The sequence below is a fragment of the Heterodontus francisci genome, chromosome 6 (assembly GCF_036365525.1).
Source record: "Heterodontus francisci isolate sHetFra1 chromosome 6, sHetFra1.hap1, whole genome shotgun sequence".
Classification (NCBI taxonomy): domain Eukaryota; kingdom Metazoa; phylum Chordata; class Chondrichthyes; order Heterodontiformes; family Heterodontidae; genus Heterodontus; species Heterodontus francisci.
This window is the reverse complement of record NC_090376.1, coordinates 81,216,503-81,235,709: the sequence shown is the minus strand read 5'-3', so window position 1 is coordinate 81,235,709 and position 19,207 is coordinate 81,216,503. Positions and strand designations below refer to the sequence as shown.

Genomic DNA, 19,207 nt, shown 5'->3' with positions numbered 1-19,207 from the left:
CTGTGCTGTAATTACTATGATTTTAGAAGTCTAATTATGGCATAGGAGCTCAAGAAGGAAAACATGACATCTCATTAGCTATTTTAACAAGGGCTCACAAATGAATGGACTCAAATTGATTTTAAAAACAGAAACAATGGCCTGCTATCTTTTCACTCGCCTCTCTCCCATGCCCAGGAACTGTTCAGCTGGAGTGCATAGGACATTGTCTACCCCTCAACAAGGGCTTGTGCCCAGACGCGGGGATGAAAAACCAGCTGCAGTTGCAGGTCATGGCTGCCACTGACAGGGCCTTCTGGCAGCTGTCTGGCCCCATAAATCCAATGGAGATCCCTAGAAAATAATATGTGTCACTTATCTTTTGGTCTTCTCTGGCATTGTGCCTGCTCTCTCAGATCCTCTGTTTCAAAGAGGGCCAGGTGCAAACCCTAAAACCAATATTTTCCTGAGTGCCCCGCTGGAAAGTTAGAGGAAAATGAAGTGATTGAATCCCTCAGGAAATATAATCCCTCACGAGCAATATAAGGAGTATGGAGACCTGGCATTGTGTGCTTCCAACCCTTTCACTCTTCTGTGTCTGAGTACTGACTGCCCCCAAGACACATACAAGAGGAAAATCTGCCCCAATTAGTGAAGAGACAGACAAAGATACAGTCATCACATTTTCTAAATGTAGCTAACAAAATACTATGGTCTACAAACAGTAAAGTAAAACAACATCCAAACTGACATTTATGATAAATACAAACTTTTGTTTTTACCTCCACAAGTTTAGAAGCCAGGTACATGGAGATGGTTGTGCTTTTGTAAAACATCATGGACATTCCTGCTAAGAAACCTACATAAAAATATTAAGAATGTGATTGGCACATACTTACAAATGGCAACAGTAATCAAATATAAAACGTTTGCTTGGGTTGCACTGTATAAAGCATTATAAAAATATTTGAACTGTGAAATGTACACTTTCACACTGAAAGCCACATGTGGAAGGCACAATATTTATCAAGCTGGCTATGAAAATGATTTCATGCGTAGTTTTCCATCTGAAATCACATGCACTGGGGATTAGACAGGACATTGTTCAGTTTTATTTTTTCTTCCACTTTCAAATACATATAGGATCTTAGATTTTCTCAAAATATAGGTAGAACAATTGTGGAGCACATGGCAGTCACTCAAATTGTGAGTATAAACACCTCGTGCAAGAATTAAGATACTACGGAGCTGAAATTCATTCATTTTTCAAAAGAATACAATTAAAAAGCATTTGGTGGACTTTTGTTTATTACCCTTCCTTTCAAGCTGTATCATATTATAAACTATCATCTTGCAGAAATGTGCAGAATGGATTGTGAAAGCCTTTGTAAGAAAGAGTTGAAAAAAATATAACTCTCACCAGCAATCAGTGCATGAAGTTCATCGTCCAAATTTCTCACCCATCGGAGGAAGCAACTTGTACCCTTGACATGAAATAACACCAGGATCAAATGACATGTGCCTCAAGTACTGCAAATCACTTTGTCATAACTATTACTTTGGTAAATGTCTTTTCTACCTAACATCTTGTTAACACAAATATAAATCTGTCAGCAAAGCTTCAGAGAGATAAGAATTGAACAAAGTTCTGAAATTGCCATACATTGGCTGGAAATTGCCAAAAAAAAAGTGCTGTATGAATGAAACATGCTGTTACTTGGGTGCAAATCAGTCAGCATATTCAGGGGATTAAGAGCTATATCATGAGTTGCAAATCTCCAGAACTTGCTTAGCGATTTACACTGCTCTGCTGTTTGCTTCACACAAAATGCATCTTGGCCTTAGCCTCTTTCTTTTTAAGAATGTGCTGGATGTGCACATTAATTGCCCAGAAAAATTAAGTCTAGTAAGTAGTGGTGCAAGTACCTTATGAACAATGTGATAATTGTTAATGATTGCCATTCAAACTCTGCCACAGAAAGTGAGCAGTTTAAACTGTGGTGCCTCATTCCGACAGGTAGTGAACTCTTAATGGAGAATTTAAAAACATCACATTTAAAAAAAAAATCTTGCATTTCCTTTGTCACTTTTTTTCTCTTTCTTAAACCAATCTAACTTTCCCTCTCATTTTTCTATTTCTGTACTTAATTTGATTGTAATTCACCCTCCTTCTTAGTTGTTAATCAATTTCTCAATCCTTCAATCTCAATTGTTATGGAGATACAGTCTGTTGGTCTCGCCATTCACTAAGATACCAGATGCCTTATTACCCTCCCGTTATCAGTTCTGAGACTCTCCACTCCAGCCATGTCATTGGGTAAGACTTTGCTCGCAGTGGTGAACCAATGCAGCTACCCATTCATTAGAACAAGAACAAAGAACAGTACAGCACAGGAACAGGCCATTCGGCCCTCCAAGCCTGCGTCGATCTTGATGCCTGCCTAAACTAACACCTTCTGCACTTCCGGGGCCCATATCCCTCTATTCCCTTCCTATTCATATATTTGTCAAGACGTCTCTTAAACATCGCTATCGTATCTGCTTCCACCACCTCCCCTGGCAGCAAGTTCCAGGCACTCACCACCCTCTGTGTACAAAACTTGCCTCGCACATCCCCTCTAAACTTTGCCCTTCGCACCTTAAACCTATGTCCCCTAGTAACTGACTCTTCCACCCTGAGAAAAAGCTTCTGACTATCCACTCTGTCCATGCCACTCATAACTTTGCAAACCTCTATCATGTCGCACCTCCACCTCCGTCGTTCCAGTGAAAACAATCCGAGTTTTTCCAACCTCTCCTCATAGCTAATGCCCTCCAGACCGGGCAAAATCCTGGTAAACCTCCTCTGTACCCTCTCCAAAGCCTCCACGTCCTTCTGGTCCACTTAGACTTGCCCACAGACTTTCAATGGGAGTTTGCACTGGAACTTACTGTGATTAGAAAGCCATTTTAGTGCAGTGCCTTCTATAGAGCATCTGGGATATCTATGCGAACAGGGCAAGCAAATGTGTATCTCTTTAACCAAGCAGATTGAAGATTCATTCCTGAGCTGTGTAGTTTGAACTAGGAAATATCAGTTGGAATATTTAATTCAATGCTAAGATATGTACGGGAAGTGAAATAAGGAGGAAAAGAAAGATGCGATTCCGGAGAAGAGACAGTAAGTTTAAAAAAAAACTTTGACTTAATTTTGTAAAAAAAATTGTCAACAATAATTAAAAGCTGAAGGAATAAGAGTCCACACTACTAAAAAAAAAAAATTTTTGGTGCGGAGAAATTCTTGAGCAGTAATTAAGATTCATCACACTTTTAAAAATCTACTTGCACTGAAATAGATAAGCCCTATAATTTTCTGCCGGGTTCCGTGGGTAGGTATCAAGTAAGTGCAGCAAATTCTCGCTGCTCCATGTATTTCAATGCTAAGTCTCTCATCGAGATACCATCGTGCTGCCTCTGGAGGAGCAAGGGAACTTGACTTTTGCATTTAACTGTGCAGTCGCTGGAAGTTGCTGTCCAATTTATACTTTAATAATGGTAAGCGGTGTTAGTCTTACCATTATTTCAAGAGCAAAATTTGATCCATAATGTATTGATTTCAATACATATAAGTTTTCTTCTTCTCTGCACTGATAGCTATAATTGTTTTCATTTTTCTTTCCCTAAGCTGAGCTTCCAATCCCAGATCCTCTCCGTCACCAAGTTTGCCTAAGTCCATTTCTGTAATATCACTCATTTCTATCCCTGCCTCAGACCATCTGCTGACGAAACCCTCATCCATGCTTTCGTTACCACTATTCCAATGCTTTCCTGTTCAGACTCGCATCATCCACAATCCATAAACTTCAGCTCATCAACTCTGCTACCCATATCCAAACGAGCACCAAATCCTATTTTCTCATCACCATGTGCTCGCTGATCTACATTGACTCCCAGTCCACCAGCATCTCAAGTTTAAAATTCTCATCCTTGTGTTGAAATCCCTCCATGGTATCTCTCTATCTCTGAAACCTCCTCCAACCCTGCAACTCTCTGTGAACTCTGCATTTCTCCAGTTCTGGCCTCTTTGCATCACCAACTTCCTTTGTCCCATTTGAAGCCATGCCTTCAGCTGCCTAGCCCCCAAGCTCTGGAATTCCTTCCCTAAACCTCTCTGCATCCTTTAAGGTGCTCCGTAAAACCTATCTCTTCGGTCACTTGTCCGAATGTTTCCTACTTTTGCTTGGTGTTAGTCCAATTACACTCCTGTGAAGCGCCCAGCAATGTTTTACCATATAAAGTGATGAAGGCGGCATGTGGAATACTTTCCTTTATTGGCCAAGGTATAGCAGAGGGATGCAATGCTGGAACCGTATAAAATGCTGGTTAGGCCACAGCTGGAGTACTGTGTACAGTTCTAGTCACATTACAGGAAGGGCATAATTGCTCTGGAGAAAGTACAGAGGAGATTTACAAGAATGTTGCTAGGGCTTGAAAGTTGCAGCTATGAGGAAAGATCGGATTTGCTCGGATTGTTTTTACCAGAACAATTACCAAGGGGCACAAATTTAAAGTAATTGGTAGAAGGATTAGAGGGAACATGAGGAAAAATGTTTTCACCCAGAGGGTGATGGAATTCACTGCCAGGAACAGAGATGGAGGCAGTAAAGGTACCTGGACATGCACCTGAAGTGCTGTAACCTGCAAGGCTACAGACCAGGTGCTAGAAGGTGGGATTAGATTGGGTGGATATTTTTTTTGGCTAGCGCAGACACAATGGGCTGAATGGCCTCTTTCTGTGCTGTAACTTTTCTATGGTTCTAAAGTTCTATTAAAGGTACTATAAATTTAAGTTACTGTTGTTAAATACAGGCATGTCCTTTCGTTCTTTGGGATCTCACCAGATCTCTCATACATTCCAGCCAAGCGGACAAGCAGGTAACCCGGCCCAGGCATCTGCCAAAATTGCCCTGGAATTGCCTGTTGTGTAGTCCAAAGGGACTTGCCCTTCTTTCCAAGGAAGCATCTGATGTTCACTTGACATCTCTCCATTACAGCACAGCTAAAATTCGGAACTTAGAATGTGGAGTAGTGTGAAAACATGCTCTAACACTGCATAACAGACACTGGGGTTCCAAAACGCTGGAACACTTGGAAGCTTTAAATTTAAATTTGTTCCTTGGCCAGGTCTTAAGACAGAAAGAGCACATATGATGGAATTTTTAATATTTACCTTCTGCTGCAAATAGGATGTTTAGATTCTTACCAACCAGACTGCTTCTGAACTAATACAACTCATATTTAAGTTGCCAAAATGCAATGTAATTGCATCTAGATGTAAACGGAGAACACGAAGCAGCCTGTGCATCAGTGATCCAATGTCTCCTTAGAAACGCTAACGTGTCAATTATTTACTGGAGCTCGAAGTTTAAATTACAACCAATGCACAGTTAGTCGTTCGGTAGTACAAAACTTGGGAATTGCTGAAAATAGAGACATGTTGTCGAAGCTTTTCGTCTTGCACTCAGAGGGGCAATATGCAAGAATAACCAAAGTAAGGGAAAACAACAACTTATACTGCATGAGAAGAGATTGTGCTGATTGGTTGGCAAGTGAACGCTGATTGATAGAGGCATTGCCATGGAAAATGCACCAGTTTAAGGTGACTGCCATTTAAATGCCAAGCTTTGTTTGAAATTTAAACCTGACAGCTTGACTCTGATTGGTCAAGGCATTGCCCTGAGGAATGAACCAGCGAATGGCTGTCACTTATTTTGTTTAGCTGAAACAGGCGCAATGTGTGTACATGTTCTTTCTGTCTGCAAAGAACAGGGCCCTGTGTATGAATATATGTAGCTTCCAGCACACGCAAATGTGCCCTACTGCAAGCCCGACATACAATCTTAAATTGGTTGTCAGCGTAATTCTTGGCACACTGCAGATTATTTAGCAAACGTTGTCCTTTCACAGAAACACATCCAATGTTGTACACTGTGATTTGAGTTTTACAAGCACGGGCTGGTTGGGCATGGCCTATACCTAGCCCTTTGCGAACAGTAGAAGGGACATGTTGCTTGTTATGATCCGCCAGTCTTTGGGACGTATGGCCTATATACTTAGCATCACACTGGCATTGAAATTCATATATCACATTACTCATTTGTGTGATAGGCAGGATGTCTTTTTGGCTTGATGGCAGCATCCTGTTAGTGACGAGCACCACAGGTGTTACTACTGCATAGCAGCAGCGTGAAACAGCTAGCTTTACCTGTTGCCAAAAAGACATCCTGCCTATCACACAAATGAGTAATGCGACATATGAACTTCAATGCCAGTGTGATACCAGATGTATAGGCCATACGTCCCAAAGACTGGCAGATCGTATCAAGCAACATGTCCCTTCCGCTGTTTGCAACGGGCAAGGTACAGGCCGTACCCAACCAGCCCGTGCTTGCAAAACTCAAAACACAGTGTCCAACGTTAGATGTGATTCCGCGACTGGACAACATTTGCTAACCAATCTGCAGTGTGCCAAGAATTACGCTGTCAACAAATTTAAGATAGTCAGTAGGGCTCACACTGTGGCACATTTGCGCATACTGGAAGCTACATATATTAATACACAGGGCCCTGTTCTTTTCAGACAGAAAGAACATGTACACACATTCCACCTGTTTCAGCTGAACAAAATAAGTGACAGCCAATCGCTGGTTCATTCCTCAGGGCAAGGCCTTGACCAGAGTCAAGCTGCCTGGTTTAAATTTCAAACAAAGCATGGCAGTTAACTGTCGTGCACCGTAAACTGGTGCATTCTCCATGACAACACCTCTACCAGAGTTCACTTGCCAACCAATCAGCACACTCTCTTCTCATGCAGTATAAGTTGTTGTTTTCCCTTACATTGGTTATTCTTGCAGATTGTTCCGATGAGTGCAAGACGAAAAGCTGCGACAACATGTCTCTATTTTCAGCAATTCTCAAATGCACAGTTGTTTAACACAGAAACATAGAAAATAGGAGCAGGAGTAGGCCATTCGGCCCTTCGAGCCTGCTCCACCATTCATTCTGATCATGGCTGAACATTCAACTCAGTAACCTGTTCCTGCTTTCGTCCCATACCCTTTGATCCCTTTAGACCCAACAGCTATATCTAACTCCTTCTTGAAAACATACAATGTTTTGGCCTCAACTGCTTTCTGTGGTAGCAAATTCCACAGGCTCATCACTCTCTGGGTGAAGAAATTGCTCCTCATCCTGAAAGGTTTATCCTGTATCCTTAGACTATGACCCCTGGTTCTGGACTCCCCCACCATCGTGAACAGCCTTCCTGCATCTACCCTGTCAAGTCCTGTTAGAATTTTATAGGTTTCTATGAGATCCCCTTCACTCTTCTGAACTCCAGCGAATATAATCCTAACCGACTCAATCTCTCCTCATACGTCAGTCCCGCCATCCCAGGAATCAGTCTGGTAAACCTTCGCTGCACTCCCTCTATAGCAAGAACATCCTTCCTCAGATAAGGAGACCAAAACTGCACACAATATTCCAGGTGTGGCCTCACCAATGCCCTGTATAATTGCAGCAAGACATCCCTGCTCCTGTACTCGAATCCTCTCACTATGAAGGTCAACATACCATTTGCCTTTTTTACCGCCTGTTGCACCTGCATGCTTACCTTCAGCGACTGGTGTACGAGAACACCCAGTTCTCGCTGCATATGCCCCTCTCTCAGTTTATAGCCGTTCAGATAATAATCTGCCTTCCTGGTTTTGTTAACAAAGTGGATAACCTCACATTTATCTACATTATACTGCATCTGCCATGCATTTGCCCACTCACTCAACTTGTCCAAATCACCCTGAAGCCTCTTTGCATTCTCTTCACAACTCACCCTCCCACCCAGTTTTGTGTCATCTGCAAATTTGGAGATATTACATTTAGTTCCCTCATCTAAATCATTAATGTTTATTGTGAACAGCTGGGGTCCTAGAACCGATCCCTGCGGTACCCCAATAGTCACTGCCTGCCATTTGGAAAAAGACCCATTTATCCCTACTCTTTGTTTCCTGTCTGCCAACCAATTTTCTATCCATCGCAATACACTACCCCCAATCCCATGCACTTTAATTTTACATGCTACTCTCTTATGTGTGACTTTGCTGAAAGCCTTCTGAAAGTTCAAATAAACCACATCCACTGGCTCCCCCTCATCGACTCTACTAGTTACATCCTCGAAGAATTCTAGTAGATTTGTCAAGCATGATTTCCCTTTCATAAATCCAGTTCTACCACTGTTCTCTAAGTGCTCTGCTATAAAATCTTTGATAATGGACTCTAGAATTTTCCCCACTACCGACGTCAGGTTGACTGGTCTATAACTCCCTGCTTTCTCTCTACCTTCCTTTTTAAATAGTGGGGTTACATTAGCTACCCTCCAATCTGTAGGAACTGTTCCAGGGTCTATCGAATCTTGGAAGATGACCACCAATGCATCCACTATTTCTAGGGCCACTTCCTTAAGTACTCTGGGATGCATACCATCAGGCCCCGGGGATTTATCGGCCTTCAATCCCATCAATTTCCCCAACACCATTTCTCTACTAATACTGATTTCCTTCAGTTCCTCTCTCTCACTAAGCCATGTGTTCCCCAACATTTCTGGTATGATATTTGTGTCCTCCTTTGTGAAGACAGAAGCAAAGTATGCATTTAGTTGGTCAGCCATTTCTTTGTTCCCCATAATAAATTCCCCTGTTTCTGACTGTAAGGGACCTACATTCGTCTTCAATCTTTCTCCCTTCACATACCTATAGAAACTTTTACAGTCAGCTTTTAGGTTCTCCACAAGCCTGCTCTCGTACTCTATTTTCCCCTTCTTAATCAATCCCTTGGTCCTCCTTTGCCGACTTTTAAACTGCTCCCAATCCACAGGTCTGTTGTTTTTTCTGGCAAATTTGTATGCCTCTTCAGTGGCACAGTGGTTAGCACTGCAGCCTCACAGCTCCAGCGACCCAGGTTCAGTTCTGGGTACTGCCTGTGCGGAGTTTGCAAGTTCTCCCTGTGACCGCGTGGGTTTCCGCCAGGTGCTCCGGTTTCCTCCCACAGCCAAAGACTTGCAGATTGATAGGTAAATTGGCCATTGTAAATTGCCCCTAGTGTAGGTAGGTGGTAGGCGAATTGAGGGAAGGTGGGGATGTGGTAGGGAATACGGGACTAAAGTAGGATTATATAAATGGGTGGTTGATGGTCGGCACAGACTCAGTGGGCCGAAGGGCCTGTTTCAGTGCTGTATCTCTCTATGACTCCTTGGATCTAATGCTATTTCTAATTTCCCTTGTAAGCCATGGTTTGGCTACCTTTCCCGTTTTACTTTTGCGCCAGACAGGGATAAACAATTATTGCAGTTCATCCACGCGCTCTTCAAATGTTTGCCATTGCCTATCCTCCATCATCCCTTTAAGTAACGTTTCCCAATCCATCATAGCCAACTCGCGCCTCATACCTTCGTAGTTTCCTTTACTAAGATTCAGAACCCTGGTCTCAGAATCAACTGCGTCACTCTCCATCTTGATGAAGAATTCTATCATATTATGGTCACTCATCCCCAAGGGGTATCGCACCACTAGATTGTCAATTATTCCTCTCTCATTACACAATACCCAGCCTAGGATGGTAATCCTAGTAAAACCAAAAAAAACTAACGCAAGCACACATTTGACTGCCTACTGCTGCGTTCAAACTGTCATTTTACAGTGATTCCAGGCCTGACTCTGCACAAGCTTTTGAAATGGTGAATCACACCTTTTGTGGTATAAAATAATTTTTCATAATATTTTGAACTATTCAAATCTGAAACATGGTAAAGTATCATGACAATAGGACATTTCACTGAATATGGGAACTGCTTTCTCCATTTTACTGCGATATGTATTTTCTATTTATACCTTGAATATATTTTATATAATCTTATAACGTGATCAAATTTACAAAATACTTTTGCCAAAGTTGCTGTTTATCTTGCATTTTTAATCTCATAATTAATTGATCATTTACAGTATTACACATAGGGTGTCAAGATCAAAAATAGTTTTCAGATGAACTGGAGTTAGAGGGCAGGGAATAACTGGTCTAGGGTATGTCGGTGTAATTCAGCCCTCATTTTAAAGTCACATATGCGGTCCCGAGTTTTATATATTTCCAATGTAAATTTGTATGTCCACATTTATAATGGAAAATGATTTTATAATTGTTTCATACTGTAATTATAGCCCCCCCCCCCCACCTCTAATGGCCACACAACAGTGGCGAGTACTGCTGAGAGTGAAAGAGCAGCATGAGAAGTTGACATGAAATGTACAGATACAACATTTTTAACAATATATATATATATATAGATGGTGATGAGAAAACTTATTATTCTTGTATCACAAATTGAAAGGTTTAGCTGGATTTGAGAGGAGTGGTCTGGTGGCACTGAATGTTGTAGCACAAATAATTAGTTCTTTGGAATGAGAGGATGCAGGCTCAACCCTCATGCTGCTCAGTTCCCAATTTTAGTCACGCCACAGAACCATAGAAACCATTGAGATTTACAGACAGGAGGTCACTAAATTAATCATGTTTGTGCCAACTCTTCCCTGGAGCAATAGCTAACTGACCTGAAAGCTCTGCTTATTTCCCATAATCCTCCATCCGACATTATTTAAATATTTATCTATTCTTCCCTCAATAGATGCAATAGTGTCTACCTCAATTATTCCCTGTGGCAAAACATTTCATCCTATAACTACTCTTTATATTAAAAAAATTCTCTTAATCCCTCTCCTCTCTTTTTGTGACAATTTTTAAAAAAAGATCCATTTGACTCTTACTCATCAACCGGAGGAAGTAGGATGTATGGGATAAGACAATCAAAACCTTTTAAATAATTTGAAAACATCTTAAATGTCAGCTTAGTCTTCTTTGCTTCAGAGCAAATAGAGTACGTCAAATACCATTCGGCCCATTGTGTCTGTGTTGGCTCTTGCAAGAGCAGTCATGCTTAGCCCCACATTTCCGCTTTTTGTCCGTATCCCTGCAAACTCTTCATCAACAAATTCCTGTCCCTTTTAAAAGTATTGATGGAATCTGTTTCCACCAAATTTTCAGGTAGTTCATTTTAGATCCCAACAACTCTCAGTAAAACATTTCTCCACATCTCCCCTCTGGATCTTTTCCAATGATTTTGAATCTATGACCTCTATTAACTGGCCCACCCCACCAGAGGGAATATCTTTTCTCTATCCAAACCTCTCATTATCCTGAAAGCCTTTATTAAGTCACCTCTTCGCATTCTCAGTTCCAAGGAGGACAACCCTAACTCTTCATAACTATATCTCTCCCTGTTATCATCCTCATGAATACATGTTATATGCTCCACAAGACTTGCTATTGTGCTTTAAAGTTCTATGGCTCTGGTACACAATAACTATATTATTTCTACCTTTAAATAACAAATTCACTATTAAATCTCCAGGAACTTGAATGCACCCTCGTACTTCCATGCACATTTCCTATAACAGGCTCAATGGAATCTCTATTTTTCTTCATGTTAGTGCTTTTCTACAGTAATCATATTGCCTAAATTTGTTTTTGCATATGTTTTATACATTTACCAATCTTTGTCTATTCTTCAATGCATCCTCAAAAGTCTTTACTCTTTGCCCCCACCCCCAAAATTTCCCAATTTATAATTCCTTCTAAGTCAGCTCTCCTGAAATATAGAATATATCCATTTTATTTTCATTGATTCAATATTGTGAAATAACGTAAACAATGACATTCTGATTATTGATGCTCAAGTGTTGTTCAAACTGTAGCTTTTCCAGTATCTCAATCTCACAATGGAGTAAACCAGTAATACAGGCTTTGTGTATTATTACCTTGTAAATACTGACAAAAGATCCTAGAAATGCTCCAAGTTGGAAGTTTTCTTTATTGTACAAAGCAGACAGCAGCCGAGATGGTTTTGTAAACAGGTGTCTAAGTGCTGATGGAATACGAAGGCAGCACTGAATCAGGTAGCCAACACTGAACATCCGTATAAAACCCTGGAAAAAATATATGTTTAATTGTTTTAGAAATAACATGACATGCAAGGCATCTGGTTACATTTTATTTATCTCTGGATTGAAGTTCCATTGTAAAATTAAAAATTGCAGAAAGCAAACGCAAAATAAATAATGGGCGCTTCATTAAACAACCAAAAGGCTGAGATCAGTGTTCTTCATAATTTATTTAACCTATGCAGTCTTACACATAATCTTTAAAGAAATCTCAAATGGAATGTTGCTGAACTTATTTTAACTTTTTAAAAGTATCACTTTTTGACATTATCCAAATGATTATGATAGTGTTATGGTTATGTCACTGGATTGCAAACCAGAGAATGGGTGTTCAAATTCCACTATAGAAGTTTAAATATCTAAATTCAGTTAAAAATAAAATCACTAAAAGTGACCATGAAGCTGTCAAACTGACATAAAAACCCAACTAGTTCACGAATGACCTTTAGGGAGGGAAACCTGCCATACTTACCTGGTCTGGTCTATAAGTGGCTTCAATCCACTTCTGACATAGTTGTCTCTTCAAATCCAGTAACTAAATCATGACCCTCCCAGACCCAAATAATGTCGTGTTTTGAATTCCTCTACCATGCATTTATTTACACAACTAACCATATTAAAATAAAAAAGGTAAATGTGTAAATGCTGGAAATTTAATATAAACACAGAGGCAGACAGTCAAAATTTGTTTTAAGACAGGATATGACGCTTTAGGTACATACTTGTTCTGACGAAGGGTACGCATTCAAAGCATCACAGTCTCTTTCCCTTTTACCGATGCTGGCTGATGTACTGTTTAATTCCAGCAATTTCTGGTTTTAATTTGATTATTGTGACGGACTTGGATAGATTCCCAAATGATCTCTGATGCTGTGCGAGGCAGCAGTTAGCTCAAAAGCTACATCATTAAGAAAGTGCTGCTTGACTGTTTGAAGTGTCAATGAGCAGTGTTATTGGACAGCAGAATATTTATGATTAGCGCTTTAAAAGCTGATCAGCAAACTATGTGTACTCTGGTGTGCTGCTCAGCCTCTGCTCCTCTTCCATATACCTGCACTGCTTTAGGACTGGATTTTATGACCCGGCATTATGGAATGTTTTACCTTAACACTCTACTCAGTCTTTTCATGGACATCCCTTACCGTGACCAATGAGCTGTCCTTTTAAAATATCAGTTTAGTTATTTGGTCCTAGGACTACTGGAGGATACAGGGATTCTTTTGAATTTTGATGAAAGGTCATCAACCTGAAACATTAACTTTGCTTCTCTCTCCACAGATGCTGTCAGACCTGCTGAGTGCTTCCAGCATTTTCTGTTTTTATTTCCAGCATCTGCAGTATTTTGATTTTGTCCTTCTAAATTGTGGTATCCGCAATGTAATCCTCCCTTTCAAAAAGTTATTTTATATGATAAAGGCTGTAAAGTGCATTTAGATATTTTACTTTGATCTCCCATGGCAATCAGGGTAGTTTGGAGTCCAGTCCAGAGTTCTTGATACTTCCCACAGGCCCTATCTTGAGCTTTCAGAATTCCTATTTCAGCCTTGAAGCAGTACTCTACTACAGACCAACCTACAGAAAAAGCTGGAAACACTCAGTGGGTTGAATTTTACCAGCCCTTTGGGACAGGCTGGGAGGCAGGAAAGTTGGCAAAATGGCGTGGAAGGCCCGATGTCTTCCTGCTGCCATGCCGTTTTTGCCAGCGGCGAGAAAGCTGGCAAATGGCCTGCCTGCCCAGAACCCAATTGAGTTACTTAATTGGGCAATTAAAGGCCTCTTCCCACCTCTGCTGGCATTTTAGCAGCAGCTGGGGGGCCTACTGCTGTGTGGGGAGACCACCAGGTAAACCTTGATGGCCTCCCAGCGGATTCTGGGGGGTTGGGGTGTTGTGGGGCAGCTGCCCTCCTTTTTGAGCCCTCTTTGACCCACGGAGGGTCCCGCCAGTGGCAATGGCGCCATCTGCCTTCAGCGACACCCCTCTCCCCAAACCCCTTGCAGAAGCCTGCCTAACTGGCCCTGGCACTCCCAGACCCTGCTTACCTGACTTTGAGGGTGAAAGACCATCGATGTGCCCTCATCCGCCAGGTGTAGTCCCAGTATTGGCCATCGCTAGCGATGCCGCTGCTGAGCTGCCGGTCTTCTGATATGGCCAGCAGCTCTTGGGGCAGGCCGCCGTCCTTAACGGGGATGGCAGTCCTGGTAGCAACCACTTGATTGGTTGCTGCTGGTAAAATGCGGCCCCAGGTCCTGCCAAAATGTGGTGGCCCGGGGTCCTGCCGAAGTAGGGTAGTCCATGCACCACCGCCAACCCCCCCAACAACTTTCGCTCCCAGCGACAGGAACCCTGCCACCTCCGCTAAATCCAGCCCAGCAGGTCTGGCAAGATATGTGGAGAGAGAAACAGAGTTAATGTTGCAAGATACCTTGCAAGTGGTTCTTGTAAGACAAACCAAAGAGAGGTGGCACTCAACTAATTAGGAAAGCAACATCATTCAAATAAGCAAACTAACAACTGTTCATGAGGGATGCAAGTATGAGTGGTGTGAGATGGATTGCTGGAATTTGTCTCTGACTGGAATGGACAGAGAAAATTCAGAGAGAGAGAGCCCTCAATAGTCATCTAGCACAAACCACATGGCAAACAACTCAGAACAGGACTAGGAGGGACTGCTGGCTTGCTCGTTTGACTGGATTTGGCAAAAAAAACCATGGAGATTAGAGCGACAAAGAAAATAACTTGAAAAATAATGGCTCACATGCTCAATCTCTTCCCCCAGTCAAAAAGGGCAAATATCAATGAAATGAGAACTTGCTGTCTGATGAGGCTAGGGCAGCAATGAAGTTGGTGAAAGATCAAATTAACTGTTTTAAAGCTATTTTAACGTGCTGTCACTTTTTTTTTTAAAAAAGAGATGTGCAAATGGAAGATGGTTAAAAAGATAATGCTTAACGATTAAAATTTGATAAAAACAATGTCATTAATTTTGGTTAGAAGTTATTCAGGGATAAAAAGTACCACAAAATATGGAGAACATGGTTGAAGTTAAAAATGGGTCTCCTTTAATATTACCAAACAAAGTCAATTATCTTTTACAAAAAACAGAAGTATTGTACACAAAGTTAAGGGACTGAAATAACTTATCTCGTGTAACAAAAGTTTGGACGTGAGCCAGATTTCAAACGTATTATATTCCGCGCCAAATCACTACTTTTCCAGCATTCCTGATTTTAGACTCACATAACCATTCTTTTTTGTTGAAACAACATCAACCCATTTTATAAATAATTGATAGCAAAATGGCCATGGTATGTGACTTACGCTAATGAACGATTTCTGGTTTTATTGGAAAAGAATGACTCACTTTAACGCAGTAGGAGATACAGTTGTCTTCATAATGTTTGCAACATCTGTGTCTTGGGCCATGTTTGCAGCTAAACAGAAAAAAAAGCAGGTTTAAACATCTAATCCCTTCAAATACAACACATGCTGTTTTATTAGTACTATTTTTAAGAGAAATCCCAACAGCAATGATAAAGGAAGTGTTTTATGGTTTTTCCTGTTACTAAGAGTGAAATAAGCAATGTGTATTATAACACAGATCACACTACAATGTCCTACAGTTTTGAGAGTTTCGATAATTGCTGAAATACTATGGAAGGGTCAATACATATTCTGGACTCCACATCAGACTTCCATTGTGCTCATTATACATGGTTGGTTATTAAATACATGACAATTTAATGCACTCCATAAAACAAAATGAATGAGCAGCACTGTACCAGCTGAATTTCCACTGACAGCAGTAATAAATTAAATGCATGCAGGCATTAAATCAGGGAAGTAAAATATTGGGTCATACATCACGTTACAAGCAGCGCACTCAGTTTGTGTTTAAAGGTCAACTGAAAAGCTCTCAAGCTTCACAATGTGAGATTACTTCATGTTTCCAGCCTCATTGTCAAAGTCAGAGTTTCCTCCACACAGCTGTATCAACAGCTTGCATAATGTGTTTCACTGGAAGGTATCCTTTGGTATGTTGCAGTCCCATTTCTGACCTCAGTTAATCTTTTCCTAATATAGAAAAATGAGCAGAAGTAGACAGTTATGCTGTACCATAAGCCGTGATGCAGATAATGAGGCTTACCAATGACATGCACATTTTCCTTCATGCCAGTCATCCTTCCAAACCAAGGCAACTCCAAACAAGGCCAATGGAGAGGGCTCAGAAAAGTGGCCAAAGATCTTTTAAAAAAAAAACTTCTATTTCCATGAGTCAGGAGACCAGAAGTGCCTTAGCTGCATGTAAGTTACATCCAGGCTTCAAGTTGGCTCTGGCCTCACTGTGGTATCACCGGGCAGGAGCACTCCAGTGGCTGACCACTCACTGATGTGCACCTCAAATTAAAATCAGCTGCGTAGAGAAGTGGTGGTCTTTAATACAGGAGTCCCAGAGAGCAAGGCCAAGGTGATTTAAGATTCTGTCCCCAATAGTAAGCAACAGGAAGGGGGATGGAGAGAAAAGATATTAGGAGGATCTAAGAATTCAGAAAGAAACACTGATCTTCAGGAGGTTGCAGTGGTAACGTGATGCGAGGAAATAGAGGGATTTGAAGATGAAGACGTGAATTTTTAACTCAATTCGTTGGTGGACAAGAGGCAGTGTAGATCATCAAAAAATACAGCTGGCTGTGCTTCAGGAATTTACATCACATAAGGACAAATTGGAGTTTCTAGAGGGAGAAGGATGGAAAGCCAGCAAGGAGCATGATAGTGAAGTCAATTCTAGAGGTGCTAAAAGCATGGCTAAGATTTTGATGGTGGTAGGGTGAGCATAGGATGTGTGCTTTGCAACACAGTTATGGGCTAACATTGTTGTCAAACCAAGAAAATGAGTCTTCCTTCTCTTCCAGGCTTCTTCCAATGCTGTTATGTAAATGATGGCTTGGAGATTTGAGAGCAATTTAGGCTTACTAACACTCAGATTTCTATCTTTCCTTTGAAGCCTCCATTCACATTTGATGGAATACACTGTCTTGTGTTTACATTAAGTATTAAAAAGTGATGGAAATCAGCAGAATACTGAACTGGATATCATAGAGAGTCATAGTCAGAGAGATACAGCACTGAAACAGGCCCTTCAGCCCACCAAGTCTGTGCTGACCATCATTTACACTAATCCTACATTAATCCCATATTCCCTACCACATCCCTGCCTTCCCTCAATTCTCCTACCACCTACCTACACTAGGGGCAATTTACAATGGCCAATTTACCTATCAAACTGCAAGTCTCTGGCTGTGGGAGGAAACCGGAGCACCCAGCGGAAACCCACACGGTCACAGGGAGAACTTGCAAACTCCGCACAAGCAGTACCCAGAACTGAACCCGGGTCGCTGGAGCTGTGAGGCTGCAGTGCTAACCACTGCGCCGCCCCTATCCATTGCTGTATACAGTTAATCACCACATTAGAACTGTTAAGAATACACTTTTGGTGATTTAAATAGTGAAAAATGAACTGTTAATTGTGCATCAATTGTTTAATTATATGCAGATAGAGGGTGTTAACTGGGGTCTTACTTGAGCACTTACAAGGAAACTGGTGAAGGGTTTGAGTGAGGAGCTATATGTTGTCATCCTTTTACTCTGCACAATAAATGTGAAACGGAGTATAGATAGGGAAGCATAATGCTGGAGCCTAACAAGCTTTCTGGAATTTAACAGACATATCATGTAAATTCAGCCTATCAGTAATTCATGAGTTTGTGGAGCAGGCTGAAGAAAAATCATGTCACCTTGTCTAACCAAGAAAACAAGACACTGTCATGTTCATGATTCAGGCTTTGCACTAAAAGTTCGAAGAATCAACCTTGTTCACGTGTCTGCCTGCGCCACAAAATGTAATTTTTTCTTGTTAGTACAAATGATCTTAGTTGGTTTAATGAATGATGGCTGGCATGCTTCACAGAATCAAGCCCCTTGTGATGCCAGTTTTATCCAAGATAAACAGAGTTATTATAACTGCAGTGTCAGAACTGACCATTTAAGAATTTCACTGGCAAAAACTTGAACACCATGTCCTATGGCAACATGTACTTCCATATTTGTACCAGTAAATGTTTATGTTTAACATTTGTGAGCTGCTCCATGAACTGAATGCACACATGATACAGTTGAGTAAAATGTCAACCAACCAAACAATATATAAAATTATAAACAAAAGTAATTTTACAATGGGGCTTTACATCATCTATTTGAACTTGTTACAATCCTTTGGATAAACACAGTGGAGTAACTGAAGGATTAATCACATGATAGGCACAGATATGCAAGGCTTGCTCTTACACAGTGGTGACAGTCAGGTATTTTGTATATGTAGGACTTTGACTTCAATATAAGACAAAATTTAGTTAGGGTTATACAGATGTGAAACTCCGATTGGCTTAAAAAAAATTAAAAACACTTTTATAAATTTTTTTGGTAATTTTTCCCCTTTTATATTTGTATTCCCATTCCTTTTCTAACTAGTCTGTGCCTGCAGCAGAGAGAGTGGGCACACCACCTATAACCAGGCTGCTGCGGTGACCTCCCCCACTCCAGATAGTCAACTGGCAAGAAAAATGACATTTCTTCTGATTTTCCCTCTTTTTCACCCCTTTCCATGGTGTTTGTTGGATGATTTCCATACAACATGGCTCCAGATGGCGACCTAAGGAAAGTAGGAGTTAAATCTGATAATCATACCACACATATCCTGTTTCATTTAGAATTTGAATATTTTAGTAGCGGTGGCATGCAGTTGCTGGTGCAAGACTTCCACTCAGGTAACAAGGAAATGGTATTTGCTCTTCCTGCCGGGGTCAAATTAGTCACCCTGTGGTCAACCCACTTCCAAAACTGCTGGTTAAATCAACTTTAGGAAGAAGAAATCTTGGGACCCAATAGATTTGACTTTCTTTCCACATTTGAAACTTGGGTTCAAATCCATGCTAAATGATGTGTAATGAGCCAAGGGATTCTTAACTTGTTTTCCACTGGGTGTAGGTGTGGGTCACAACACAACAGAAATCAGCAATTTCTCTCAGAAGTGGCTTACCAATTGTGAAACAGAAAGAAATTTGCAACAGGGACGTTCTGTTCTGAAGCTGAG

At 41.0% G+C, this 19,207-nt stretch overlaps 1 protein-coding gene across 2 annotated transcripts in view; it reads right to left on the bottom strand.

The window, feature by feature from the left end:
- The window catches only part of tmem135 (transmembrane protein 135), a 568,932-nt gene that overhangs the window by 30,672 nt on the left and 519,053 nt on the right, over positions 1–19,207 (bottom strand). For both annotated transcript variants that reach the window (XM_068033973.1, XM_068033974.1), the window contains 4 exons: positions 15,422–15,491; positions 11,877–12,044; positions 1,400–1,463; positions 762–838 (listed from right to left, as the gene is read on the bottom strand). In XM_068033973.1, coding sequence (XP_067890074.1) covers positions 762–838; positions 1,400–1,463; positions 11,877–12,044; positions 15,422–15,491 — 379 coding nt within the window. The remainder of the gene's footprint in view (positions 1–761; positions 839–1,399; positions 1,464–11,876; positions 12,045–15,421; positions 15,492–19,207) is intronic.